Source organism: Stomoxys calcitrans, chromosome 1 (assembly GCF_963082655.1).
Source record: "Stomoxys calcitrans chromosome 1, idStoCalc2.1, whole genome shotgun sequence".
Lineage (NCBI taxonomy): Eukaryota > Metazoa > Arthropoda > Insecta > Diptera > Muscidae > Stomoxys > Stomoxys calcitrans.
In genome coordinates, this window is record NC_081552.1 from 212,810,950 (window position 1) to 212,838,679 (window position 27,730).

The following is a 27,730-nucleotide window of genomic DNA, read 5'->3' on the forward strand; positions in this document are numbered from 1 at the left end:
ACCATAACTTGTTTTTGTATAAATAAGATAAAATTTTTAAAATCCTTAGATTTTCTTAAATAATTTGGTAAAAATTAGATTTTTATAAAAATATTCGTCAAACATTTGTTTCGCGTAATATCGATAATGATTTTTATTTCTGATTATTAAGTCTGCAACTAAAGTGAAAAAAAAAAAATAAATTAATCCACAAAGGACTCCTTTCCAAAATCTCAACCCAAAGACTTGCCCATATTCGTAAATAGCATGGAACAAAGTCATATAATAAATGTTCTTGGTTTCAGATGAAATAAAAAAAGAAAATGCTTTGTTGATTTCAAACTTGAGAATGATGCCTAAATTATAATTCAACCTAAGTGATAAAGAGTTGTTTTAAAAACATACATATTTCAACCTCATACAAAATCGATGTTTAAAAAAAAAACAAAAAAACTAGAACTCCTTCGAAAAAAGAAATCAAAATAAATAATTAATTTCCCCAAGTAAAATCAATAAAAATGGACAAAATGCAATATAATTTTTTAAGAACAAAAAGCAACAAATCATAACAATCATAAATAATCCGCAGAAAAATAAAGAACTCAAAAACTCTTAGAAAAAAAAAATCAGCATGAAGAAATTAAAGCATAATCCGAAAGAAAATTTTATTTAAAAAAGAAAAAAAAAACAACCAGGAAAAGGCAAAGAATTAAAATGCCATGGTAACCCTGTGAATAATCCCCACAAAGAAGTAGTGATTTACAAAGCAGCAAAGAAAGCTACAAAACTAAATTGGAATAGAATTAAATGATAAACCTAAACACCCTGTGATATAAAAGTTGCACTAAAACTCATCTCTACTAGATTTAAGTAAAAACAACAACAGCCGCAATAAAACCAAAGAATCAACAAAAACTACAAAATAAACATCAGTCAACTTAAAGAAAATCCTCCAGTGCGCTATTTCGCTCTACATTTTTGCTCTTAAACTCTCAGTGTATGTGTGTGTCTATATCTCACTCTCGCCCGCTAGCTCTCTCTCGCTCTCTCTTTATCGCAAACTTGGAGTAATAACGCTGCAAAACTTTTACTCAGCCCAACTAAGCGCTCTTTTGATCTCTCAGTTAGCTCAGAGGAGATAAAAAACAAACATCAAGTAATTAAACCCACGCTTAAAATACAAAAACTAAACTTTTAAATTAATAACAACAAAAACAAAAATTAGCTTAGTTTTTAAGCTTAGACTTAGACTTAACAATAAAAAAATAATACAACTTAACTACACACACACACACTCAAGCAATTAACCTCAAACAATGGGTGATGAGCTGGAAATTCGTACCCTGCGCGAGAAATTGCTCTTTTATACGACTGCCTTTTTCATACTGCTTGGTACCTTTAGCATGTTTGCTTTCCTCTTTTTGGTGCCGTTCGTCATAGAACCGGCCTTCACCACGATATTCATGCAATTCGAAGAGGTACCTGCGCTGTGTGAAACTTCCTCGACGGTGGAGCGTGCCGGGGCACGCAACTGCAGTTGGTCGTCATGCCGCGAGGGCTGCACCCGAGAAATATTCGAGTGTACCCAGATTATGGTCAACTATCGCCTCAATTTGTACAACTATACGGATGAGTTCAATTTCACCGAATACCACATCAACCTCAAGGAGGCTGAGAAAGTGATTCCGCCCAAGAAGCGCACAGATCGTTATACGAGAGCGTTGCGCGACTACGAATATGATTTGGGCATGCACGAGGCCATGGCCGCCATGGATGAGGGTGGCGATGGCGGGGGAGGAGGAGGAGGTGGCCTCATGACCATGGAGCATCTGAACTTTGGCGATGAGGATGGCTCCAATGGTTTCCTCATCGAAGACTCCGGCCTAGACTCTGAAAACGCTCTGATCACCGCCGATGACAGTGATGTGTTCGAAGAGATCTCCGAGCTGAACCGAGGCCTTATGAGTGGCAATGACAGCAAATACTTTTTTGTGGGCGCCCATTTGTATCCCAACGTCAAGGGTTGCGGCTATCCGCCCGTTCTCAACTGCACCATTTGGTTGAAGCGCTACAAGAAGCTGGGCGTCAAGTTTCCCTGCTACTATTCCAAAGTGGATCCTAGTGTGGTCATCAGTGATCTGGACTACTGGCAGAACACTCTGAATCTGGTGTACTCGATGGCCATACCCATACCCTCCTTTATCATATCTGTGATCTATTTGACATATGCCTATTTCAAAATCTACAATGAGGACGAGGAGACGGCACCGCTGGACAAGAATGCCGAGGACATGGACATCGATGATGAGGGTGTGGATGACAGTGATGGCGCCGCTCTGGCTGATAATGTGGCGGGCAGTCAGGTGATAAATATGCACGACTCGACGACGGGTGAGAGTTGTATTGTCGACGGCATACTGCCCAATGGTGGCCCGGGCATGACCAACTCAATATCACAGCCTGGCTCGGTCACAACACCCGGCCAATATCGTGTTCACACACCAGGTTCGGTGATGACACCGAACTCAGACATGAATTCATTCGGTCATCAACTCAAGGTCCAGATGGCCGATGAACTGTCGAGGGATTCATTGGACAATGGCATTATATCCACATCAAATTCAGTGCAAGGGTAAGTAGTGGCGATTTTTTTTTCTAATCAAATTCAATGCTTTAAATGTTTTGGAAAATCATGACTCTGGGTTATTCAACTTTTGGTAGGAATTGAGTTTTTGAGAAAGAAAAATGTTAACAAACATGCCAAAAACTTTGGAAATATGAGACAAAATATAAGACCGTTGATAGGAGCGAACGTGTTTTGAATTCGCTCCTCGAAGAAAACTATCTTGTAACAGGTACCTTTTAGGAAAAATGTTAAAACCTTTCAGGAATAGGCTCAAAATGGACTCCAAACATCCAACAGCAGCGCTGGTGGCATCAGACCGTAGCTTGTTGTCCGCCCCTGCTAAAGGTGTGGGTGCCTTAGCACCTCTAGTGGAGAGTAATGTTACAAGGGCTCAACCAGTCATCAGACTAACATTCCAGCTAACAAAATTTTCCGATTTTGGTCCGACATCGCTCCGAAAATCGGATGAATCATCCGACATCGGATCTGATGTCTTACCGATATCGTAAATAAAAACGAGAGAAGTACTGGTCATGTCGGAACGACACAGCAGAGGGAAATCTGATATATTTACCGCCATATCGTACCGATGTCAGAGCAAAATTCCGGGAAAAATCGGGAGGGAAATCTGATATATTTACCGTCATATCGTACCGATATCGGACCGATGTCGGAGCAAAATTCCAGGTAAATTTTACGTCTTACCGAATTGGGACCGAATTAGTAGACAATTTCGCACCCATTTCTTGACGAATGTCTTACGAGATGTGAACGATTTTGCCGACGAATCGGTCCGATTTCCAAAAAACAAAAACAAAATATTCCCCCTCCACCACTTGTGTACATACCACACATGTGGTAATGAAATGTTGCTATGCAAAAATAAAAATTAACCAAACAAAACATTCCTCCGACACGCCGTACAAAAATCTTTACGATTTCGTTCTTAAATGTCGGAACAAAAAAATAAATTCCCTCAGACTTGTCAAACAGATCTTTCCGGATTTGGTAAGAATTGTCGTATGTTTCGTCCGACTATGAGCAGACATGTCAGACGTCAAACAAAATCGGATCATATTGTTAGCTGGGATCAGACTCACTAATGAGGAAGAGATGGATGAACCAGAGGGATGCACAGTTCGTCCCCAGCCTTTAAGTAAAGGTGGTGTATCCGATTCAGATTCTGACATCGACAATGTCAATGTAACAGTCATCGCAGCCGAATCACGAGATGGGACAGTGAAGTGAGCAAGTGCTTCGCTAAGCTCACAAGAAGACAAAGAAAGCAATCCGGAGCACGACGAAGGAGACAGAGGAGTATGCTCCGGCAGCGTAATCGGGCGAAAGTGCAGGGTGTTGGAAGTGATAGAACTGGCAAAAGAAAAAAAAAGAGCTCCTCCGCTTTCAAGTACTCTGGGAAGACCAAGCCAGCCCTTCCGCAACAGAGACTCCTGACAGTGTCCTGCGGAGGTAGACAAAGTCGAAACGAAGGATGCGCGTACGGCCCCTGAGTATCAATAAAGGATTATGACTTCCAGAAGGAGGACACAGCCATCAAGAAAGGGGAAGATAGTCGCCGCCCACTTACACCAGAGTGGCTAAGAAGCACATCGAGATGTGCTGACTTATGCAGTCATCGATATCGGCAGTGCATACGGCAGGATTCCACCAGATCGTCGGTCTCAAGTGGAGGATCTTATTAAGGAGCGGATTTTCGAACATGTGTGGAACTCGGGATAGGTAATTTCTATTAGGCGGAAATTTTAGATCCATTCGGGAGTAAGCTCAAAATGGACTCCAAAGACCCAAAAGCTGCGGTGGTGTCATCGGACCGTAGTATGTTGTCCGTCCTTTTATAGGTGTGGGTGCCTTGGCACCTGTAGTCGAGAGTAATGCTTCAAGCGCTCAACCAGTCGGCAGACTAACAAATGAGGAAGAGACGGATAAACCAGAGGGATGCAGAGTTCGTCCCCAGCCTTTCCGATTCAGATTCTGACATCGACTGTGTCAATGTAACAGTCATCGCAGTTGAGTGGAGAAATGGAGATCGCGGGATGACACCAGAAGTGAGTGAGGGCTTCGCTATTCTCACAAGAAGACCGAGACAGCAACCCGGAGCACGACGAAGGAGACTGAGGAGTATGCACCGGCAGCGCAATAGGGCGTAAAGATGTTGCCTCTATACTCACAGCTCATCATTTGTATGGGTGGGCCCTCTTTAGAGTTCCATACAAGTTCGAAAATCCGCTCCTTAATAAGATCCCCCTCTTGGGACTGATGGAATCCTACCGGATGCAATGCGGATATCGATAACTGCATAAGTCATCTCATCTCTGTTGTGCTTCCTTACCACTCCGGCGTAAGAGGGCGGCTCCTTACCTTTCTCAGCAACCATTTTCCCCTTTCGTGATGGCTGTGTCGTACTTTTGAAAGTCGCAGTCCTCTATTGTGACTCAGGGGCCGTACGCGCCTCCATCGTTCCGGCTTTTTCTCCCTTCGCAGAACACTGCCTGGAGTGCAGGATACTGGTAGGGATAGAATTGACATTCTGAACATTTCTGGGAATCAGATCTTCCGAAGAGCATAACACTGCTTAAACGCTGAAAAGAAAAAAGAGCTCCCCGCTTTTAAGTATACTGGGAAGACCAATCCAGCCCTCCCGCAATGTGGACTCCAGACAATGTCCTGCGGAGAGTGGCAAGGTCGGAATGAGCGCACGGCCACTGAGTCTTCATGGAGGACTATGACTTTCAAAAGGACGACCCAGCCATCACGTAAGGGGAAGATGGTCGCTGAAAAAGGTAAGGGCTGCCCTCTTACGCGTGAGTGGCAAGGAAACACAGCAGAGATGAGATGACTTCTGCAGTCATCAATATCGGCAGTCCATCCTGTAGGATTCCCCCAGATCATCATTCCCAAGTGGAGGATCTGGATAACTAGCGAATTTTCGAACATGTGTGGAACTCTGAAAAGGGTCCACCCATGCAAATGATAAGCTACGAGTATAGAGGTGACATCTTTACGCTGCGCTTGGCGTCAGCAGAAAATGAAGTATCCACACTCCCTGGGGCGCAAAGCTCGGCCTGATAAGATGAGATGACTTATGCAGTTATCGATATCGGCAATGCATTCGGCAGGATTTCGCCAGATCATCAGTCGCAAGTGAAGGATCTGGTTAACGAGCGGATTTTCCAACATGTTTGGAACTTTAAAGAGGGTCCACCCATTAAAAATGTTGAGCTGCGAGTATAGAGGGGACATCTTTACGCTGCGGTTTCAATCAGCAGAATGTACTGATACCGTCATGAAGCTCGTCGGAAGTATCCACACTCCCTGGGGCGCAAAGCTTGACCTGGTAAGATGAGATGTCTTATGCAGTTATCGATATCGACAATGCATCCGGTAAGATTCCGCCAGATCATCAGTCCCAAATGGAGGATCTGGTTAACGAGCGGATTTTCGAACAAGTATGGAACTCCGAAGAGGGTTCACCCATACATATGATGAGCTGAGAGTAGTATAAAGGGGACATCTTTACGCGGCTTATAGCGTCGTCAGAATGTATTGATACCGTCAGACAGCTCGTCAGATCTATCCACGCTTCCTGGAAGGGCGAAAAACTCGACCTGGTGAGAAGGATGGATATCCTCCAACTCACCAATGACTGGGATGGGGCAGCGAATTCGCTACTGAACTCATGTTGGGATTCTTAGACAAAACCAAGGTTTGGCCGTGGAGAAATAGGGAGGAAAAGGAGGAAGAAACCCTCCTTGTAGTGTGTATTGATAAAGTCTCCGTGACAAGTTTGGCTAAGACTAAAAGCATGGCGTCGTACGGGACCAAGACTATATTAAACTTTAAAACTTTAGGCAATGCAGGAATGAGCGACTCAACACAGCCTAACGAACAGGAACCCGACGATGAAATTATTACCGACTTTATCAAGACTTGGAAGACTAGGATAGGCAAAGAACCTAATACTGAAACATCAGACAGTACAGGGAAGATGGAATCAATCCAGCCTAACGAACAGAGAACCGATGAAGGAACCAGTACCGATTTTCTCAAGATTCGGAAGGCTAAGATCCTAATATTGGAACATCAGGCAGTGCAGTCAATGCAGCCTAACGATCAAGGAGTCGACAATGAGACCATCACCTACTCCCAAGAATCCCATTTACTCACGATTCTGAAGACTAGTTTAGGCAAAGACCCTAATGTTGGAACATCAGGCAATGTAGAAACTCAATACAGCCTAACGAACGGGGTCCCAACGATGGAACCATAATCGGCTTTCTCAAGATTCGGAAGACTAGAATAGGCTATGATACCAATATTGGAACATCAGACAGTTCAGTTACAGGAATATCAATACAGCTTAACGAGTCGACAATGAGACCATCAGCCACTCCCCAGAAGCCCATCTAATGGAGGACCAATGATTGAGGTCATTCAAATAAACCTCCACCGGAGCGAGACAGCTACGCACGGTCTGATGTAGAAAATCAGTTAGGGCAAGATTCATATTGCCTTAATTCGGGAGCCATTTACGACCCGGAACTTAGTTTCTGGACTGAACCATATCAACTACCAATTATCTTATGCTAACACTGGTACTCGGCTGAGTACTTGCGTTAGTGTTTGCCTTTGGACCAAAAAAGTGACTTGTGCAAAATTTTGCGACAGTAGGACAACAGATAGACTGACATAGCTAAATCGAATCAGGAAGTGATTCTAAGCCGATCGGTATACTTATCAATGGGTCTTATTATTCTCTTTTCATCTTTCTACCTTTTCGGGTATAATCATTTGATCCTACCAAAAGTTGTTTAACATCCTCAATATTAGCCCAGAATTTAAGAGCACAACTACATCACGTTACTCCTCTACTGCTAAGTTCTTGATATTTTTCCAGATATTTTTTTCTATACGATCAAGTCCTCAGAATCTGAAACTTTTTGTTTGTCTTGCACCACATACCTATCCCCCAGCCAAAGGCAATTCATTTAAATCATTTTATAAGAATTTCCTAACCAATCGACATGCATAATTCTGGAATTATAAGACACTCATTATTCACATTCACATTCAAGCGATAGTAAAAAATTCCCCCCCAAAAAAATTCCTGTAGTTAAAGTAGTAACAATCCATTTCAGAATCAGAGAACATTAAAAATATTCATATGCCAGGGGGATTTTTGCTAAATTATCCAAAGGTCGAAGTGACAAAAAAGAAGAACCCAAACTACTTGGCAAATCCCCCTCACTTCTGAAAGATTTTGAAATTAAAAAACAAAAATTCTCAAAAGCAACCACCAGCAGAACAACTAATAAAATTCCAGAATCTGAGAATTTTCTTATAGGAAAAAATGTAGAGAGCAGCTAAAAGAAATTCGAAATGAGTAGCTTCAAAACGAGAATGAGATGATGAAGAGCTGAAGAACTGGGAATAACCTCAGAATCTGATTAACTATTTCCCTAAAAACCGCAATGCCTATGACTACAGAAAAAGTACTCAGACTCTGAAATGAAAGTAAGGAAATGAGATAAGACATTAAATACTGGGTACAGATGTCCTTTGGAAAATAAAGGCTACTTCATAATTTTTTTTGTAAATAGTCTAATGAATGTTTTTTTTTCCTTCTACTTCTTTCAAATAATGTCTAACTCTGATTCTCAACTACTTTTAGCGTTAGAAGATGCTCTTAGTCTACAATGCCCTGGGGGTCATCTCCAACGGAGGATACGACCTTTTCCATATTAAGCCACAACCACCACCACCAAAACCAAAACCATCACCAAAACCACAACCACCCTATCACCAATGTTGTCTTCTAAGATCTAAGATAGCCTACTAAACTTTCACACCACTCGTATAACCAAAACAAAAAAAAAAAATATGCGTATTTTTGTATATGAATAAGAAGGCCTTTGTCCTTTGTCACTACGCCCAAAACAAAAAAAGAAACCCTGCTAAAACAAATTCCCCAAAAATCAATACGAGTCTTTTGTCTTACAGGAATCTGAGTAAAACTATGACGACGAGCATCTCCACACCGCCTGGGCCTGTGGCGGCCGTATAAAATAGAGATGGGCCCGCGAGGAAGCCAATGTTGCAGCCAATGAAGCACGTAGGCAATGCCGAAGCTAACGGCGATGTCGATGTCGACGTCAATGTCGACCCCAATGTCGATGACGACAAAGATGACTGGAGTTGTAATAATATTATTAAAAATAATAACGGTATGAATATAGCAGCAAACAATTGTTTTTGGAACAAAATCCATAAATGGATTAAAAAGATTAAAATAAAATTTTGGTTAAAAAAGAAACCCAAATATTCTAGAATAGTGCAGGATATGCAATAAATCTAAAACTAATAAAAAATTCAATAAAAAACACACACACACACACACACATACAAACGAAACAAGTCCAATTCCAATCCCCGCCACTCCAAGCAAGCTACTAATTTATAGAAATAAAAAAAAAACACCAACGATAATCGAAAGTCCTTTTTGTTTGTCCCCAGGATACTTACTTACTGACTTCTTTCAAAAGAGCATTGCCATTCAATTCAGATATTTTTCATTTTATCAAAAAACAAATCCAAACAAACTTCATGTCAAAAACAATCGTAAACTAAAGGCAATTCATTTCTAAAGGCTTTTAAGTGAAAATGAAACGCGCATGCGTGGAGTGTTACCCCCAAATACCTCCAGATAACCAAAAAAAAACAAAACAAAACAAAAAGCAAACAAACTAAGAACAACAACAACAATTAATTTTTAGATTAGATTATAACAAGAAGAAAAAAAAACAACAACAAATTAATCGAACGATACGTAGCAACAAATTTCTAAAATTAACTAAACAATTTACAAGAATATTTTTAAGCTTTTTCTACTTAACTTTATTAGGCCACATCACAGACAATTTATTGCTCTAGCCGAACGTAGAATAGATAACCTAGCGTCTCAATCTTTTGCGCTTCTTCTCCAATCTCTGACATTCAGTTTTGAGATGTCGCTCTCCGCTTGATCACCCTGTTAGAGTTTTGGTCTTCTCTTTTTGCGTTTTATGTTCATCTTCAAAAGACTTCTCGACTGGAGCTTCTTCATTCCCTCTAACAACATGACCAACGCCCCGAGTGAAATAAAGTTGATATGGTGAGATCCAATTATATCTGATGCCAGATAATGGTTATACATATAATTGGATCTAACTGTATCAAATAAGATCTAGTTGGATGCAATTAGATACAATTGTATCTCGAATTTGCCCGAGATATAAACAGATCCAATTATATATAATAATATATTGTATAAATGGCCGGGCCGAATCTTATATACCCTCCACGGTAGATAGCATTCGTCGAGTTCTTTTCCCGATATCTCCTTTTAGGCAATATTGGAGCTATCTCAAGTTCTCAAGTTATAGTCCGATTCGGACCATAATTGAATTGAAAGTTGGAGACCGTAGTAGAATGTGTAAAATTTCAGCCAATTCGAGTAAGAATTGCGCCCTTTAGGGGCTTAAGAAGTAAAATAGAGAGATCGGTTTATATGGGAGCTGTATCAGGCTATAGACCGATTCGAACCATATTTGACAAGTATGTTGAAGGTCATAGGAGAAGCCGTTGTTCAAAATTTCACCCAAATCGGATAATTACGCCCTCTGGAGGCTCAAGAAGTCAAGATCCCAGATCGGTTTATGTGGCAGCTATATCAGCTTATGGATCGATTTGAACCATTTTTGACACAGTTGTTAGGAGTCACAACAAAAACACCTCATGCAAAATTTCAGCCAAATCGGATAAGAATTGCGTCCTCTAGAAGCTCAAGAAGTCAAGACTCAATATTTAGATTTTATTGGGTTGCGGATTTTTCATATAGTCGGATTTTTCATATAGTCGGCGTTGACAAATTTTTTCACAGTTTGTGACTCTGTAATTGCATTCTTTCTTCTGTCAGTTATCAGCTGTTACTTTTAGCTTGCTTTAGAAAAAAAAGTGTAAAAAAGTATATTTGATTAAAGTTCATTCTAAGTTTCATTAAAAATGCATTTACTTTCTTTTAAAAAACCGCAATTACTTTTTGGGCAACCCAATATATGGCAGCTATATCATAACATGGACCGAGTTGGTCCATTTTCAATCCCAACCGACCTACACTAATAAAAAGTATTTGTGCAAATTTTAAAGCGAGCGTAAGTTAGCGTGCTTTCGACAGACAAACGGATGGACGGACGGACATGGCTAGATCGACTTAAAATGACATGACGATTAAGGATACATATACTTTATGGGGTCTCAGATGCATATTTCGAGGTGTTACAAACAGAATGACGAAATTAATATACCCCCATCCTATGGTGGAGAGTATAAAAATGCGTTTGTTTTTGTTTTGTTTTTTGTTTATTATTCATTTAAATGTTGTTGTTTTTAATTAAACTCTTATTTTTTATCATTTTTCAATATTAGACTTTTTGCCGCCAGTGGGGTTTGAACATGGGTCCTCTCGATTGCTAGTCACCCAGCTTAAAAAAATTCCCTCTTTCGATCCGACATCGGTCCGACAATCGAAAGAATCATCCGATATCGGATCCGATGTCTTACCGACATCGTAACTAAAAATGAGAGAAGTGGTTGTCGTGTAGTCGGAACGACACGGCTAAGGGAAATCTGATGTATTTACCGCCATATCGTTCCGATGTCGGAGCAAAATTTCAGGGAAATTCGAATGGGAAATTTTACGCTGTACCGAATTAAGACCGAATTCGTAGACGATTTCGGTCCGATTTCTTGACGAATCTCTTACAAAATACGGATGGTTTTGGTGACGAATCGGTCCGATATTGTGACGATTCCTTGACGAATGCCTTACAAGTGAACAAACAAAAGAAAAATTCCAAGGTAACAGTTAACGGCACCATACGCAATTCCAAAAGAAACACACAAAACACACGTGGTTACGAAAAATTAACCAAACAAAACATTCCTCCGGCACGCCGTACTGAAATCGTTACGATTTCGTTCCTAGATGTCGGAGCAGAAACAAAAAAAAGTCCCTCAGACTTGTTGAACCGATTTCTTTCCCGATTTGATAAGAATTGTCGTATGTTTCGTCCGACTATGTGCAGACATGTTGGACGTCAGACAAAGTCGGATCATATTGTTAGCTGGGCAGTTGCGCTACCAACTCAGCCAACCACTTGTATAATTATATAATATAATAATGTGAGCGGTAAACTAATACAATTGTCTTACAACGAACAGCGCCAAACAGAGGGCCAAACGGCAAAAAAAATGGAAATAAGTCTACAAATTTTTCTCTGTTGATTATAGCGGCATATAATGTTCTAGATATTTGTACGGGAGGACATAGGCTTTCAGGTCCATATTTCTTATACAGGCTTAGATGCAGGCTGTCAAAATTGACTACTTTTAACTTCACCAACTTTCGGGGAGCCATAACCCCACAAGTATTTCGTCATAATCGTAATTTTATTTTATAATTTTACCTCTAGAGAAACTTTGTGATTTTTCGAACATCTTTTCTTTCTTTCTATTCAAATAATAGCATAGCAAAGAACTTAGAAAAGTTGATCAAGAGTGTGTTATTATCCGAAACACGTTGACTGGTTAGTGGATCGCGATTTCTGTAACGCCATGTAACTCATCATCAGCACCTTTGTTAAATTGCTTAAGATGACCTATATACCCAAAGACTATTGAGTATGGTGTAGAGCACGCTTTTGTTTTGAAACAGGGCTCAATAGGTCTTCCAACTCTCATTAGCGCAACAAGAGGGAAGAAAACCTTACTTTCCAATATTCCGATACAAACTAATCACCAAGAACAAGAAACACTTCAACATTGCCAAAATCTTTTTGTTGTGCACTTGAACATTCTTTTAATGTCACTGCAAGTGTTTTTTGTGCTTATGCCGCATTGACCTGCAGCACAGCGACGGGCCGGTACATTTGATTTGTCTGTTGGTGCCCAATTTATTTTGATCTTCAAAATCGTTTCGTTACTTATCTTTTTTTTCTATCAACCAACACGCAGGGGATGTCCCCAATGAATGCAGTGCATTGAGTTGGCGAAAGGAAATTAGAAATTGGATGTAGTGTTTATTAACATTTATCTTAAATATCTGGATATCAAAGTGGGTGGGAAAAACATTAGCCGGAAGTCGATTCCACATGCGAACGGTTCGGGCGAAATAAGAATTCTCTCTATAATACATTGTGCCGTCCGCTGGCCAATCAATTACAAACGGGTGTGAGTTCCTGGAATGTCTACTATCCCTGACATACATCCTTACATCAGGAATAAGAAAACGAATATCAGACGAGCGCACACCATGAGAGTACCGATTGAACAGCACCAAACAACCCACATTGCGACGATGATGAAGGGAGGCAATAGAGTTGGATACCCTACCGTCTACAATCATTGCCATCGTTCTCCTTTGTACACGGTCCAGTAGCTTCAGGGATGATTTTGAAGCTCCAGCCCCTACATGTGAGTTGTACTGCATCTTCAGCCTTATGAAAGTGGTGTAGATGTTAAGAAGATCAGACGGAGTGAAGTCATTCTTACATCGTTTAAGGAAGCCTAAACACTTGAATGCTTCTTTCGACACTTCAAATACAGGTTTAGCCCAACGGACATCACTTTGTATTTTCATGTTCAGAACATCAAGAGCTTCTAATTGATCAGCATTGATACCGTTAATAGACAAAGATGATGTGTGACAACAAGCAGCACTGAGTCTTCCGATTCATTGGACTCCACTCAGAAATGGCCAGCAAATCCTGGCAGAGTGTATCATCCATAACCCGCCTTTTGTCCTCAATCACTCGAAGACTCGGGCTATGGTCGAATGAGTACGAATGACGGAGATTACTGTCATCCGCAAATGAGTAGATCGGATTCGATGTCTGACCCAACAGATCGTTGATGAATATAAGAAAAATCGAAGGAGAAAGAACAAAGCCCTGGGGTACACCTGCGGTCAATTTATGCTCATTGGATGAGAAACCATCTATAACGACTCAAATAGTCCGATCTCTGAGAAAGCTCGAAATAAATCAAACGAACCCATTACCGACACCAAATGTGACAAACTTTGATAGTAGTGCACCGTGGCAGACCATATCAAATGCCTTGGAGATATCTAGAGCCACAACCTTATTCTCACCAAAGTGGTGCATGGAGCATCTCTTCGAACGTTCCGACAGAAGTGCCATGAGGTGGCCCATAGAGCGATTTCTGTGGAACCCATACTGTTGGTCGTTAAGAAGGCCATTAGACTCTAAATACCTCACAAGATGGAGATTAACCATGCTCTCCATGACCTTGGGAGAGAGTCCGCTCTCATATCATATCGCAATTGGCCGATAATTCGCAGGGTTGTTTGCCTTACCTTTTCTGGGTATTGGGAAGACTCCCGCACGGTATGCAAGGTGGAAAAGGTTGCGTAATGGATGAGCAAGCGTCGCAGAACACCTGCGCAATACAAGTGTTGATATGCAATCCGAGCCCGGGGATTTATTCACCTCTAAATTCTTAAGAACCCTTTTAACTCCACGAGTTTGAGAAAATATCTGGGGCATGACGCCAGATACATTTTCGATTGAGGGGAGTGGTTGATTGCTATCCGACAGGGAAGAATTCCCTGCAAATATATCAGCCAACAGGTTAGCCTTATCAACGGGGTCAGTGAACGTTTGATAATCCTTAACAAGAGTTGGAATAGATAAAGAACCCTTTACCCTTTTTACGAACGACCAAAAGCTCTTATTTCCTCGTGTAGAAGCAAGAACCTTAGTACGCAGACGCCGTTCGTAAAGAAAATTGTTGGCGCCTAAGCACATTGGCACACGGAGCTCTTGCCTGCCTGCTTGCGCAGCAGTTCAGTGTTGGAATTTTTATCCAAGCGTCAGTTCCTGAATGCCACCTCTTTCCATGTGACAGCATCTCTGCATGTCTGGTTAAACCAATTTTTGTCGTCTGATTTAACCGTTATAGTCTTAACTGGAATAAATGAAAATCGAACATCTTTCAGCTTAGAGAAAAATTTTTAACAAATTTAAAAAAAAAAAAAACCTCTTCTTGGTTTGGCTCGAAGTCATCGAACAATTTACAAAAACAGATGTTGGTGTTTTATTTGTAATTTTTACCAATATTTCGACCACCGTCGGGTTTTAACTATAAATTTAACAAAAAAGTAAAAATCGACTTTTCCTTTATAGCGCACAAGTTCGACTAAAGCTCTCTCATTTTTGTCTGTATTTGTGTACCAAATTCCAGTAAATTTGACCACAATTGTCTGTGTCTTTCTTAAAGTTCATACGTTTGTTTGTAGGGGTGTCAATAATATGTAACATGTCTAATGTAAATCGTCTTTTATGATTGGATTCTTGTGTGCTAAGTCTTTAAAATTTGGTGTATGCCCTGTTAAAGTTCAATGTGCTGCAAGTACAGTTTTTTGTTCTAAGGGATTGTCCTTGATTTTCTAGTCAGATTTGTGAGATGATAATCTTGTTTTTAATTTAGTTTGGGTTGTTCCTACATATGTCATTTGACATAAATTAGTTTCATCCCAATTACATTTAATCTGGTATTTTTCTCTGTTGTATATATTGGAGATGGTAAACCTGGAATATACGTCGTTTTCTTGAAGATTTTTGGTGTTGGTTCAATTTCGTTGTTCGCTGTTCTATTCTTGACGAATTTTATAAGGTCCTTAATAGCTTTGCTTGGGAAGTCATTTAATCGAAGTATTTGTTGAATTTCCGTTTCGTTTTCTTGATGATGTATTTTGTCACTGATTTTTAGAACTCTGTCGATGAAATTATTAGCCGTATTTATTTTTTATTCTTCTCGGATGTTGTATATTTTTGATACCAATTTAATTTTAACTTATTTTGATGTCGGTGGACGATGGATTCACATTCCATTGTGAACTGGACTTCTGAACTTCCGTTTTTTCCAATACACAAAATATATCGTCCACGTATTTAGTCAGAAATCTTGATTTTCTTATCATTTTCTCAATTGAAGCGTCTAGTAAGGTTTCCATTACAATATCGACGATTATTGTCATCGTATGTAAAATATCTAAAATCTTTTATGCATAATGTTAATAATTCTATAAATAATTCCTTTGGTATCTTTGTGTTTGTCCTGGATGTCTTTCCACTTTTCGGTTATAGTGTTTATGGCTAAATTAACGGGTATGCTTGGAAATAGAGACTCAACGTCGAAAGATATTAATATCTCATTGTCTCTGATTTCCTTGTCATTGATTTTTGATTTGAATTCTATCCCGTCTTTTATGTTGTATTGTGAAGCTCTAGTCAAGTTATTTAATATGTCTGTTAGATATTTTGATAGTCCATATGTTGGGGAATTGATCGATGAACACATCGGCCTGAGTGGTGTTCCCTCCTTGTGGATTTTGGGTAAGCCACAAAATTCTTGGGGCAATTGCGGTATAATTCGTCAACAGGTTCTTGTTGGTTATGCTTATTATATTCATATTGAATAATTTGTCTACTAATTTGCGGTTTTTTGCCTGCAGTCCTGAACAAAAAAAAATCTTAAAACTTTCTCAAAAGGGATAAGCAGTTGCTGTTGATATTCTTTTAGATAAACTTGAAATATTTTTGTAAATTGTTTAGTCTAGACTTCCTCATAAAAAATATTTTTCGTTACTCATAAAGAAGGCTATTTTTCTTTAACAAAAAAATATATTAAAAACAAAAAAAAAAACACAAAACTTAGCTAGCTATTGAAGATTTCTAAATTAAAAAAAAAATAAAACAATTCTAAAATATACCAAAAAAAAAAAATAAAAAATACATAGCTAACACAAAACACTTATACATAAACTCTAACATACCACAAACACATATACATATACAAATTCAATGATTTATTAATCATCTTCTTCATATACATTAAACAACAAAATACTTTTCTCCAATGGACTATGATAGTTCACTTATGACACTGGAAAGAAAACAAAAAAACACAAATATAGCTAAAAATAAATAAAGAAAGCATTCTAAAATTTCGAGAATACAAAACAAATGTAAAAAAAATATTTACTTCGATTGGTACAAAATATAACGAGAAATAAATAAATAAAAAAAATGGAAAAAACTATTACAACAAAATCAATTGTATTTATACATACACTTATATAAATATTTTTTTATTCATTGTCAGCTCTTACTTATAATATGATAATAAATAGCAATTAATAAAACCAAAGACAGCAACAAATAAATAATTAAAAAAAAAACAAAATTATTTATATTTAACAAAATAAGAAAAAATAGCATTATCATTATTTTGAAAAAAAAAAATTTTAATTAAAACTAAACTTATTATGATTTAAATTAAGCTAGCGAGAGCAAAACCGAGAGATGAGTATAATTCAATATATTTAATATTGACCATAACAAAAATAAATGAAAAAAAAAAATAATAATAATAAAAATAACTACATTATGACTATTGAGAAGAAGCCATATGGAAAATTCAACAGACAAATCTAATAAAATTTAATGCGTATTGCAAACTCACAGCTTTAAATAATTGTAATTAAGACATAACAAAAAAAACTTAAACCTAACATAAAAAAACTGAACATAAAAAATGAAATGATATCTTGAAAATAAAGAAAAAAAAAAATATAATAAATTAATCACAATAATCTAAAAAAATATATATTTTTTTTTGATATTTCATTATCATTCATTTTGTTCCATATTTCCCTTGTATTTATACCCTACACCACTACTGTGGTAGAATGTATTATAACTTAGTGAATTTGTTTGTAACACTCAAACGGTAGAGAGATAGATTAATTGATAGGTATACCGTTCTGAATCGATTTTGCTATGTCCATCTATCTCTCTGTCCGTCTATCCATGTAAAATTGTGTACAGAGTCCAGGTGGCAAATTTCATCCAATCGTCTTCAAATTTGGCACAAGCATTTTCTTGGGCCTAGAGACAAAGCCTATTGAAATTGGAAGAAATCGGTTCAGATTTAGTTATAGCTCCCATATATATGTTCGTTCGATTTGGACTAAAATTGCAGTTATAACGTTTTTTGTAAAGCGATTCTCACGAAATTTTGCACGAAGTTGTCTTTTATAAGTTTCGACATAAATGGTGAATTTCATAGAAATCGGTTCAGATTTAGATATAGCTGCCATATATATGTTCGTCCGATTTAGACTAAAATTGCAATTATACCGTTATTTGTAACGCGATTCTCACGAAGTGGTCTCTTATACGTTTCGATATAAATGGTGAATTTCATAGAAATCGGTTCAGATTTAGATACAGCTCCTATATATATGTTCATCCGATTTGGACTAAAATTGCAATTATATCGTTTTTTATAATGTGGTTCTTACGAAATTTTGCACAAGTAATTCTCTTATAAGTTTCGACGTTGTTGGATAATTTCATAGAAATCGGTTCAGATTTAGATATAGCTCCCATATATATGTTCGTCCGATTTGGACTAAAATTGCAATTATACCGTTATTTGCAAAGCGAATCTTACGAAATTTTGCACGAGTAATTCTCCTATAAGTTTTGACTTTATTGGAGAATTTCAAAGAAATCGTTTCTGATTTGGATATGGCTCCCATATATATGTTCAACCGATTTGGACTAAAATTGCAATTATATCGTCATTTGTAAAGCGATACTAACGGAAATTTGTACGAGTGATTCTCTTACAAGTTTCGACATTATTGGTAAATTTCATAGAAATCGGTTCAGATTTGGATATAGCTCCCATATATATGTTCATCTGATTAGGACTAGTATTGCAATAATTTGGTCATTTATTAACAGATTCTCACGAAATTTTGCACGAAGTGGTCTCTTATAGGTTTCGACATTATTGGAGAATTTCATAGAAATCGGTGCAGATTTCGATATAGCTCCCATATATATGTTCATCCGATTAGGACTAGTATTGCAATTATATCGTTATTTGTAAAGCGATTCTCACGAAATTTTGCTTGAAGTGGTCTCTTATAAGTTTCGACGTTATTGGAGAATTTCATAGAAATCGGTTCAGATTTCGATATAGCTCCCATATATATGTTCATCCGATTAGGACTAGTATTGCAATTATATCGTCATTTGTTTGCCGATTCTCACGAAATTTGGCACGAGTGATTCTCTTATATGTTTCGACATTATTGGTGAATTTCATATAAATCGCTTCAGATTTGGATATAGCTCCCATATATATGTTCGTCCGATTTGGATTAGTATTGCAATAATTTAGTAATTTTTTAACCGATTCTCACGAAATTTTGCACGAAGTGGTCTCTTATAGGTTTCGACATTATTGGAGAATTTCATAGAAATCGGTTCAGATTTCGATATAGCTCCCATATATATTTTCGTCCGATTTGGACTAGTATTGCAATTATATCGTCATTTGTTTGCCGATTCTCACGAAATTAGGCACGAGTGATTCTCTTATATGTTTCAACATTATTGGTGAATTTCAAAGAAATCGCTTCTGATTTGGATATAGCTCCCATATATATGTTCAACCGATTTGGACTAAAATTGCAATTATATCGTCATTTGTAAAGTGATTCTCACGGAATTTTGTACGAGTGATTCTCTTACAAGTTTCGACATTATTGGTGAATTTCATAGAAACCGGTTCAGATTTTGATATAGCTCCCATATATATGTTCGCCCGATTTGGACTAGTATTGCAATAATTTGGTCATTTGTTAACCGATTCACACGAAAATTGGCACAAAGAATTCCCTAATGGCTCCCGGTATTGCTGTTGAATTCAATAGGAATCGGTTCAATTTTAGATATAGCTCCCTGATATATTTTCGTCCGATTTTGAATAATACTCAATAATTAAATAATTTGTTAACAGATATTCACAAAATTTGGCAACTTTTCAGCTTTAGGTACAGCTCCCATATATATGCATCTGCCGATATTTACTTTTAAGGCCTTTGCTAACCCATTTCTCAATCGATCAAATTTAAGTAAATTTTAAATTCGACGACTTAGCCTGCATATCCAATGTGGTGTAAGGTATCAAAAGGTAGGCTTCGCCTGACTGTAGCCCCTCCTTATTTGTTTTAGAAATACATTACTTATTTATTTTCTTTATTTCTTATTAGCTAAACCGGGCCGCTCCGCTGCGCCTTACAACTTTCTTATCAATTACACTTTTTTGCATTCACTAAGTTACTTACTTTACTTTAATTGGGAACATTTGTTCCCCTAGCCGAACGAAGAATAGCATTCCAAACGCCTCAATCTTCTGCGCTTATTCTAAAATCTCTGACACCAAGTTTCCAGGTGTCTCCCACCATTTGATCTTTCCATCGGGCTTTTGGTCCTTTCGGTTTGGGTGTACCACCGTGTTTGCCTCCAAAAAAACTTCTTTGCTGGAGCTTCTTCATTCATTCTGACTACATGACCTAGCCAACGCAGCCGTTGTATTTTGATGCGTGTTACTATGCTATCGTCGTCATACAGCTTATACAGCTTGTGGCTCATACGACGCCTATATTCTCCATTAACGCAAACTGGCCCATATATTTTACGAAGCATTTTTGTTTCAAACACTCCCAGCACTGCCTCATCTGCTTTCACAAGTACCCATGCCTCAGAACCATATAACAACACGGATAGTATGAGTGTCTTGTAAACTGTAATCTTTTTCTGTAATCCAAAGTAGCATCTGTTCGCTTTATCTCAAAACTGGTGTCAATCGTTTCGGTCACGACGGTGCCAAGGTAGATAAAGTTGTTGACTATCTGTTGTGGTACCCAACTTTTTCCATTTTCTTTATCTGATCGATTGTGCAAGGCGTTTTGGGAGTTGAAACCATCCATTTCGTCCTATCTCCATTTACTGCCAGACCCATTTTCACTGACTATCTTTCGATTCTTTCAAAGGCAGCAGTTACTACTTCCGGTGACCGACCTATGATATCGATGTAGTTGGCATGGGCGAGTAGCATGCGTGCTCTTGTGAGTAGTGTGCCATATCTATTCACACCTGCATCTCATATATAATCTTCTTCAGCAGGATATTAAAGAGATTACACGAAATCTCGTTTGGTATTGAATGGTTCGGAAAAATAATTTTCTTTTCTTACTGAAGAATGTGTATCAGCAAGTTTTGTTCTTGTTGTAGCCGCATTTTCATGTGGAGGTAGCGATCCTCGTCAAGCTCCTGTAGGTGAGCAAGCTCGTTCCGGATCGCCGCCGGGAACAGGGTGGCCATTACCCGCCTTGTCATATCGAGCATCATAAGCACTCAGTATTTGTACAAGAGCCGGTGCTGCCCGGCCTCTCACTGAGACTCTCCGCTCTATACCGCTGATTGTCCGCGACTGCCGTTGCAGCTACTACATATGAAATATTCCATTATACGCAACCTGTGGCCGGGTAGCTCGCAGCTAAGCTTCGCGTGACATCAATGAACACCACACAGATCGCACCTCAATGTTCCAGCGAGTCTCTTCCTGCAGAGTCTTATTAATTTAGCAGGGAGACCAATCTCAGACTTGGCTTGAAATACCTTTAAACGTATCGGGCTATCGAAAGCTGCTTTGCAGTCAACAAATAGATGGTAAGTGTTGATTTGTCCTTCTCGGGTCTTTTCCAGGATTTGGCGCAGTGTGAATATCTGGTCTATGGTGAATTTACGATGTCTAAAGGCGCATTGATAGGCCCCACCTATCTCATTGACTTAAGGTTTTAATCTTTCACATAGTACACTCTTATTCCTCGGTATTTGGCACATTCCATCTTGTCTCCTTTCTTGTGTATGCTGAGGTTCAGATCATCGAATATGCGTTCTTCAATCCAGATCGCGCAGACAAGCTGATGCATACACCTTAAAAACGTGTAGCCTTCGGTCTTAAATAGTTCAGCGGGTTACCCGTCGGCTCCTGCTGCTTTGTTGATCTTCCGCTGGGTCACAGCTACTTGCACCCCATTCTGACTAGGCGGTAAACATTCTAGACCATTATCAGGGATTGGTTCTGCGGTATGCTCTTCGCCGCCAACGTCGGACACTAGCAGTTGGGTAAAATGTTCTTTCCATATCCTCAGCATGCTATCTGTGTCAGTTACCAGATTTCTTTCTTTGTCTCTGCAGGAGGATGTGCCTACATCAAAGCCAATGGTTTGGCAATTAATTCTTTGGTAGAATTTGCGGACTACATTCCGACTACTGTACATCCCAATTCTGCGGAATAGATGTTGCTCCTCTCTCCTTTTCTGCCGATACTTCTCCTTCATATGGAGCATTGCATCCGTAAATAAATGAAATCTGGGCTATTATTCACTTTCTGGACGCTATAATGGGGCGAATTGTTGTAACGATTTGAGGAATTTGTCCAATATGTGTTTGCAAAATTGTACCTGCCCTCATTCGTCTCCAGATTCTGTGCCAATGTCAACGCCGACAGCATGTCTGCAGGACTACAAAAAAAAACAAAAAGAAAATATCCCACTTTGGTTTCCTAAAAACTTGTGGCGCTTAGGATTATTTTTATACCCTCCACCATAGGTTGTGGGAGTATACTAATTTCGTCATTCCGATTGTAACACCTCGAAATATTCGCTTTTGCTAAGTATACGAGGGTTCTCAAGGCTAAGTATACGAGGGTTCTCAAGGCTCACGGATGTTGGGCACTATGTAGACGGGCCGTAGGCTCGAAATGGGGCCTGAATCCTAGGATAGTCCACTGGCTCTACAAGAGCGTGATTAGACCAATACTTACTTACGCCTCAGTAGTTTGGTGGACTGCTATGGAGAAAAAGTGCAACATACAACAGGTTCAGAGAACATGTTGTCTTGGCATAGGCTGAGCGATGAGGACCACGCCCACTAGGGCACTGGAGACTATTCTAAATATCCGACCCATTGACATACAAATTAAGTGTGAGGCAGCGACTGCGGCTATGAGACTTAAGGCGATGGGAGAATGGATTGAGGATGGGAGCAGCTCATACCATCGGGTATAATTGAGGCGACGATAGGAAACCTGGAAGGTAGGGAAGAGGTTTCCGATCGGATACCTGAGATGAACGTTGAAGTCGAGTGCGAGGCACTGCTGCCACCAGCACAGTCTTGGATTGACGAAACCCTAGTATTGCCATCTGGAAGATCATATTACACGGATGGATCAAAGCTAGAGGACAGAGTGGGCCTGGGGGTTTACATTGAGAACTCAGGGACTGAGATCTGTTTTAGACTGCCTGACCGGAGATCCGGGCGATCACGGAATCCGTGAAGTGGTGTGGTGCTAACGCAAGGGCGTCGAGTCTGAACAACTTTACCGACAGTAAAATTGCCATAAGGCAATAACAACCAGGACGGTAAGCTCACAAATAGTCTTGCAGTGTAAGAAGGAGATTAACGCCATCTCTGAGGATGTCAAAATCCGCATCGTTTGGGTGCCGGGCCATAGCGGAGTAAGGGGGAATGAAGGGGCAGACAATTTGGCGGTGAAGGCTAGAGGACTGCCGTCAATAAACTTGGTTAAACCGAATCCTTTTCGGATCGACACAGACCGAGTTTAGGGAGTGGGCGACGAATGCGCATGCAACATTGTGGAACAGCGAAACGGTCGGTAGGACGGCGAAAATCCTATGGGGGGATCAAGATCGTGAAAATACGAGGCTATTACTGAAAGGAAGCAAAAAGGAGGTTAGTATAGCTATTATCATAACGGGACACATAGGAGTACGAGCTCACTTATGTAAAATCGGTGCGGCAAGTGATTGCATGTTTAGGACATGCGGGGAAGATGATGAGACGTTGGAGCATTTCCTTTGTCATTGCCCGGCTTTCGCGTCCAACAGATACCGGTACCTAGGTGGAGACACAATATCACACATGAACCAACTTAGGGGAGTGGTATTGAAAACAATTAAGGATAAAATTTTCTTTTTAGAGGTTACTTTATAGTTTTTAGAGCGCACAACAAGCCGATTACTGGCTTAGGTGTATGCCCATAGTGGCATGGGGCGGATTAATATCTGGTCCCTATTTTCAACCTAAGTATACGAGGGTTGCCTTTTATATTTCGGGATTGGACAACCCTTGTGTTGCAATCTTCCAAATGACAGCTCTATCGTAAAGCTTGACATGTTTGAGATTTCGACGTGGATTAACTCAACCAGTGTTTATCGATGGTATGGTGCATTCAACCGAGGTCGTAGTTCTCTCATAAACGAATTTCGTGAAGGTTGTCCAAAATCAGTTGCTGTTCTAAAATCCATCGACGCTGTGCCCCAAATGATATTGCAAGATCGTTATATGACCTATTGTGAGATTGAGACAACCTTAGGAAATGGTGGGACCAGCATACACTCAATATTGCATTAACATTGAAGCGTCAAAAAAATTTGTTCTCGTTGGATCCCACAAAATTTGTCGGTCGCTCAAAGACTCGTATCGGTTGGTCGAAAGAAATGCTCCAATAATACGATCGCGGTGCTTCGAAACAACTGTATGACATAGTGACAGGTGATGAATCGTGGATTAACGCGTATGAGCCCGAAAGTAAACAGCGGTCGACTGTATGGGTATTTCAAGATGAGCCAAATGCAACAAAAGTTGCTCGCTTACGAAGCACTTCCAAGCCAACGATCGCCTGTTTTTTCGGAAAAAACTGGATAGGTCGCAATCGTACTACTAGAACAGTTTTCATCCTCAGGAATCAGGACAATGTAAGCTCTTAGACATAGGCTCAAACAACTGCACTATGAAGCACTCAAAACATCGATGTGATGAGTCATCCGCCGTATAGTCCTGACTTGGCACCATACGTTAAAAACTAAAAAGCGGTTGATGCGTTCAGAATGGATGTTTTGGAGATAATTCAATCAGAGTGGCAAAAGTGCTTCGACAATTGGTTCAAACGCATGCAAACGCATGTATAGATCTTAATGGGGGAATATTTTGAAAAACAATAAAGCGATATTCGATGATTAATATTTGTTTTTGTGTTCTCTTATCCCGAAATATAAAAGCCAACCCTCGTTTCTATTCTTGATCGCCACGACATTTTAAGTCGATCTAGCCATGTCCGCCCGTCTGTCTGTCGAAAACACACAAACTTTCGAAGGAGTAAAGCTAGGCGCTTGAAAGTTTGCACAAATACCTTTTATTAGTGTAGGTTGGTTGGGATTGTAAATGTCCCTACTGCAACACCGTGGTACAGAATACTAGAAGTTTGTGCGTTTGTTTGCAACGCTAAGAAGGAGAAGAGCTAACCCATCGATAAGTATACGGATCGGCTTAGAATCACTTCCTGATTCGATTTAACTATTTCCGTCTGTTTGTCCATGTATTCTTGTGTTCGAATTACAGGTCGCATTTTTTGGTCCGATCTTTAAAAAATTTAGCTCGAGGTGTTTTATTTGACGTCTATATATATGTGCAAAATTTCATGAAAATCGGTTCAGATTTAAATATAGCTCCCATATTTATCTTCCATCCGATATGGAATTTTAAGGCTCAAATAGCCACAATGTTGGTCCGATCTTTACAAAATAGCATGAGGTGTTTTATTTGACGTATACATATGTGTGCGAAATTTAATGAAAATCGGTTTTGATTTAGATATAGCTCCCATATATATCTTCCATCCGATATCGCCTTTTAAGGCTGTAACAGTCACAATTTTGGTCCTATCACTACAAAATGAAGTATAAGGTATTTTATTTGGGGTCCTAATATGTGTGCTAAATTTCATGAAAATCGGTTCAAATTTGGATATAGCTCCCATATATATCTTCCAACCGATATGGACTTTTAAGGCAGTAGAAGCCAAAATGTTAGTCAGATCTCTACAATATTGGGTGTGAGATATTATATTTGACGTCCTAGATTTAGACATTGCTCTTACATATATCTTTTATCCGATACGACTTTTTATGTCTATAGATATCCACAATTTTTATTCTATCGTAAGATAATCGTACAAAGCTCTATTCGATATATCAAGAGGTGTTCAAAATTAAAGTCTGACTAGACTTGGAGATGAGTTCTATATATTAAAATTAGTACGTAGACTAGGTTGTGTAAGGTATTATATAGTCGACTCCACCCGACTTTTGCCTTTCCTTGCTGGCTTTTTCAGGACTAAGTGACTGGGGGACAACCTCACCTCCGAAAAAATCGTTAATCGGACATACGTATTTACCGATCATAGCAATATGGGACTCAAATGAAAGGCACGAAATTCATACTCCCTTTCAGGACCACCCCCTTATACCTCCAACCACCAACCTGGGCGCCTTCCCACTTCCAAAATCCCCATGAGATATCAGGCTCAAATAAAGTCTTTTAAGAATGGAGTGCATCCAACATCCAAACATAGTTGACCCTAAAACCGCCGAGAGAATTCACAGACCAATAGAGATCATAAGGGATACAGATAAAGGAATTTATATTGTTACTAAGCCCTACTAAGCACGTCAGGAAATAAGTCCTGTATGGGGGTGCTAGTACGGCCTTTCAGATATTTGGCGCCAATGTGGACATTATATTGGTGCTCTTCTCCCAAATACCTTTCATTGGAGCCTTATATTGCTTTGGTCGGTAAATATGTCCGGTATGGGGGTATTTTTCGGGGTGAGGCTGATCCCTATATATCAGACTCGTGCTCTGGTCTCAAATACCTTTCATTTGAGTCGCATATTGTCATTATTGGTTTATATTTCATTTGGCTGGTGGCTTTGGAGGTGGGGCGGCCCCCTAGTTATCCCACCCTAAATAAGGATACAAATTTCTGTATTTAAGTTATTATAAACAAACTAAATTTCGCTTAAATCGCCCCACCCATCTCCGAGATATGGTGTTTTTGAAAATAGTGTATGGGGAGGGTCCACCCATTAAAGTTTGGATGTTAAATTTACATCATTCTCTTAGATTTGGTGGTGGATTGGAATAGCCAAACTCTTTGCCCCGATAGTGGATATCAGATTTATACTCCACTCCCAAAAACCACATTGGAGCTGCATATTGCTATAGTCGGTATATATGTGTGGTTTAGGGGATGTTAATGAGGTGGACGTCCCTGAAACATTTGACCATTAAAAACAGTTTTAGGGGTATGCAGGGCGGGGCGGCCACCCACGTACTTAACCCTGAAAAAATATCAGCATCGTTCTCTACTCTGAAATTTCTTTAATTGAGCCCCAATTGCCATTGGTTTAGGGGGAGTTTATGGGGTCACACAACCCCCAAACATTTGGCCTCAAAATTGGATATCAAATTCGATTTCTACTATCAAATACCTGTTATTTATCGCCATAGTAGGCAATCACGACCGGATTAAAGGGATTTAAGAGGCAGATATTATTTTGTATTATTTTTAATTCCTTTTTTTTTTGGTTAGGATAGGAGGAGGGGGCTTGCCCTCTGACAAATCCTTTAATTTGAGTACGATATTTTCTCGGTCATCCTACATGACAATTTGGCGTTGCATATATTGGGAGGAGAGCGTCGCTCCACCGGACGTTAAGAACCAAACGACAATTTATTTGAGTCTTTTATTGTCGTGATCTACTGTCCTGTGAAACGGTAAGACGTGACCCAGATACTTGAATCCTTATACTAACATTGGATTCGAAATATATTGTCATAAACCTTTTGTTTTAAATTAACATACTATCCCGATCGAACTACACTTCCTATTGAAGAGTATTTAGAGGATGGGCCGGTCCAAGACTCTGTTCTAATTGTGCATACCAAATGCGTAGTCAACTTCCAAAGACCTTTTATTCGATACCCACTTTGTGACGTTGGACATTTATGCCCGTTTTGGGGTTTTTTGGGGTTGGGGAGGCCTCGTAGACACGTTGAACCAAATACTTATAACAGATGTGTACTCAGCTAAATTCCCATATCATCCCGATCGAACTACACGTCCTATTAAAGGGTTTTTGGTGGTTGGGCCGATCCCAGACTCTGTCCCAAATGTGTATATCAGATTCGTAATCAACTGTCAAAGAACTTTAATTTTATACCCATTTTGTGACGTTGGACATTCATGCCCGTTTTGGGG

The 27,730-nt window shown here is 39.4% G+C and overlaps 2 protein-coding genes across 4 annotated transcripts in view; both read left to right on the top strand.

The window, feature by feature from the left end:
* LOC106086682 (protein tipE) overlaps positions 1-10,456 on the top strand; it is a 30,281-nt gene extending 19,825 nt beyond the window's left edge. Inside the window, exons 2-3 of one of the 3 annotated variants that reach the window (XM_059360791.1) lie at positions 437-2,611; positions 8,624-10,456. In XM_059360791.1, the coding sequence (XP_059216774.1) occupies positions 1,296-2,611; positions 8,624-8,687 (1,380 nt within the window). In that variant the 5' untranslated portion in view covers positions 437-1,295 and the 3' untranslated portion in view covers positions 8,688-10,456. Of the gene's footprint in view, positions 1-436; positions 2,612-8,294; positions 8,467-8,623 lie in introns of those variants that run through there. The other 2 variants (XM_013251450.2, XM_059360802.1) reach the window with 2 other exon arrangements.
* The window catches only part of LOC106086282 (neurobeachin-like protein 1), a 296,682-nt gene that overhangs the window by 78,829 nt on the left and 190,123 nt on the right, over positions 1-27,730 (top strand). The gene's annotated exons all lie outside the window — the stretch shown is intronic.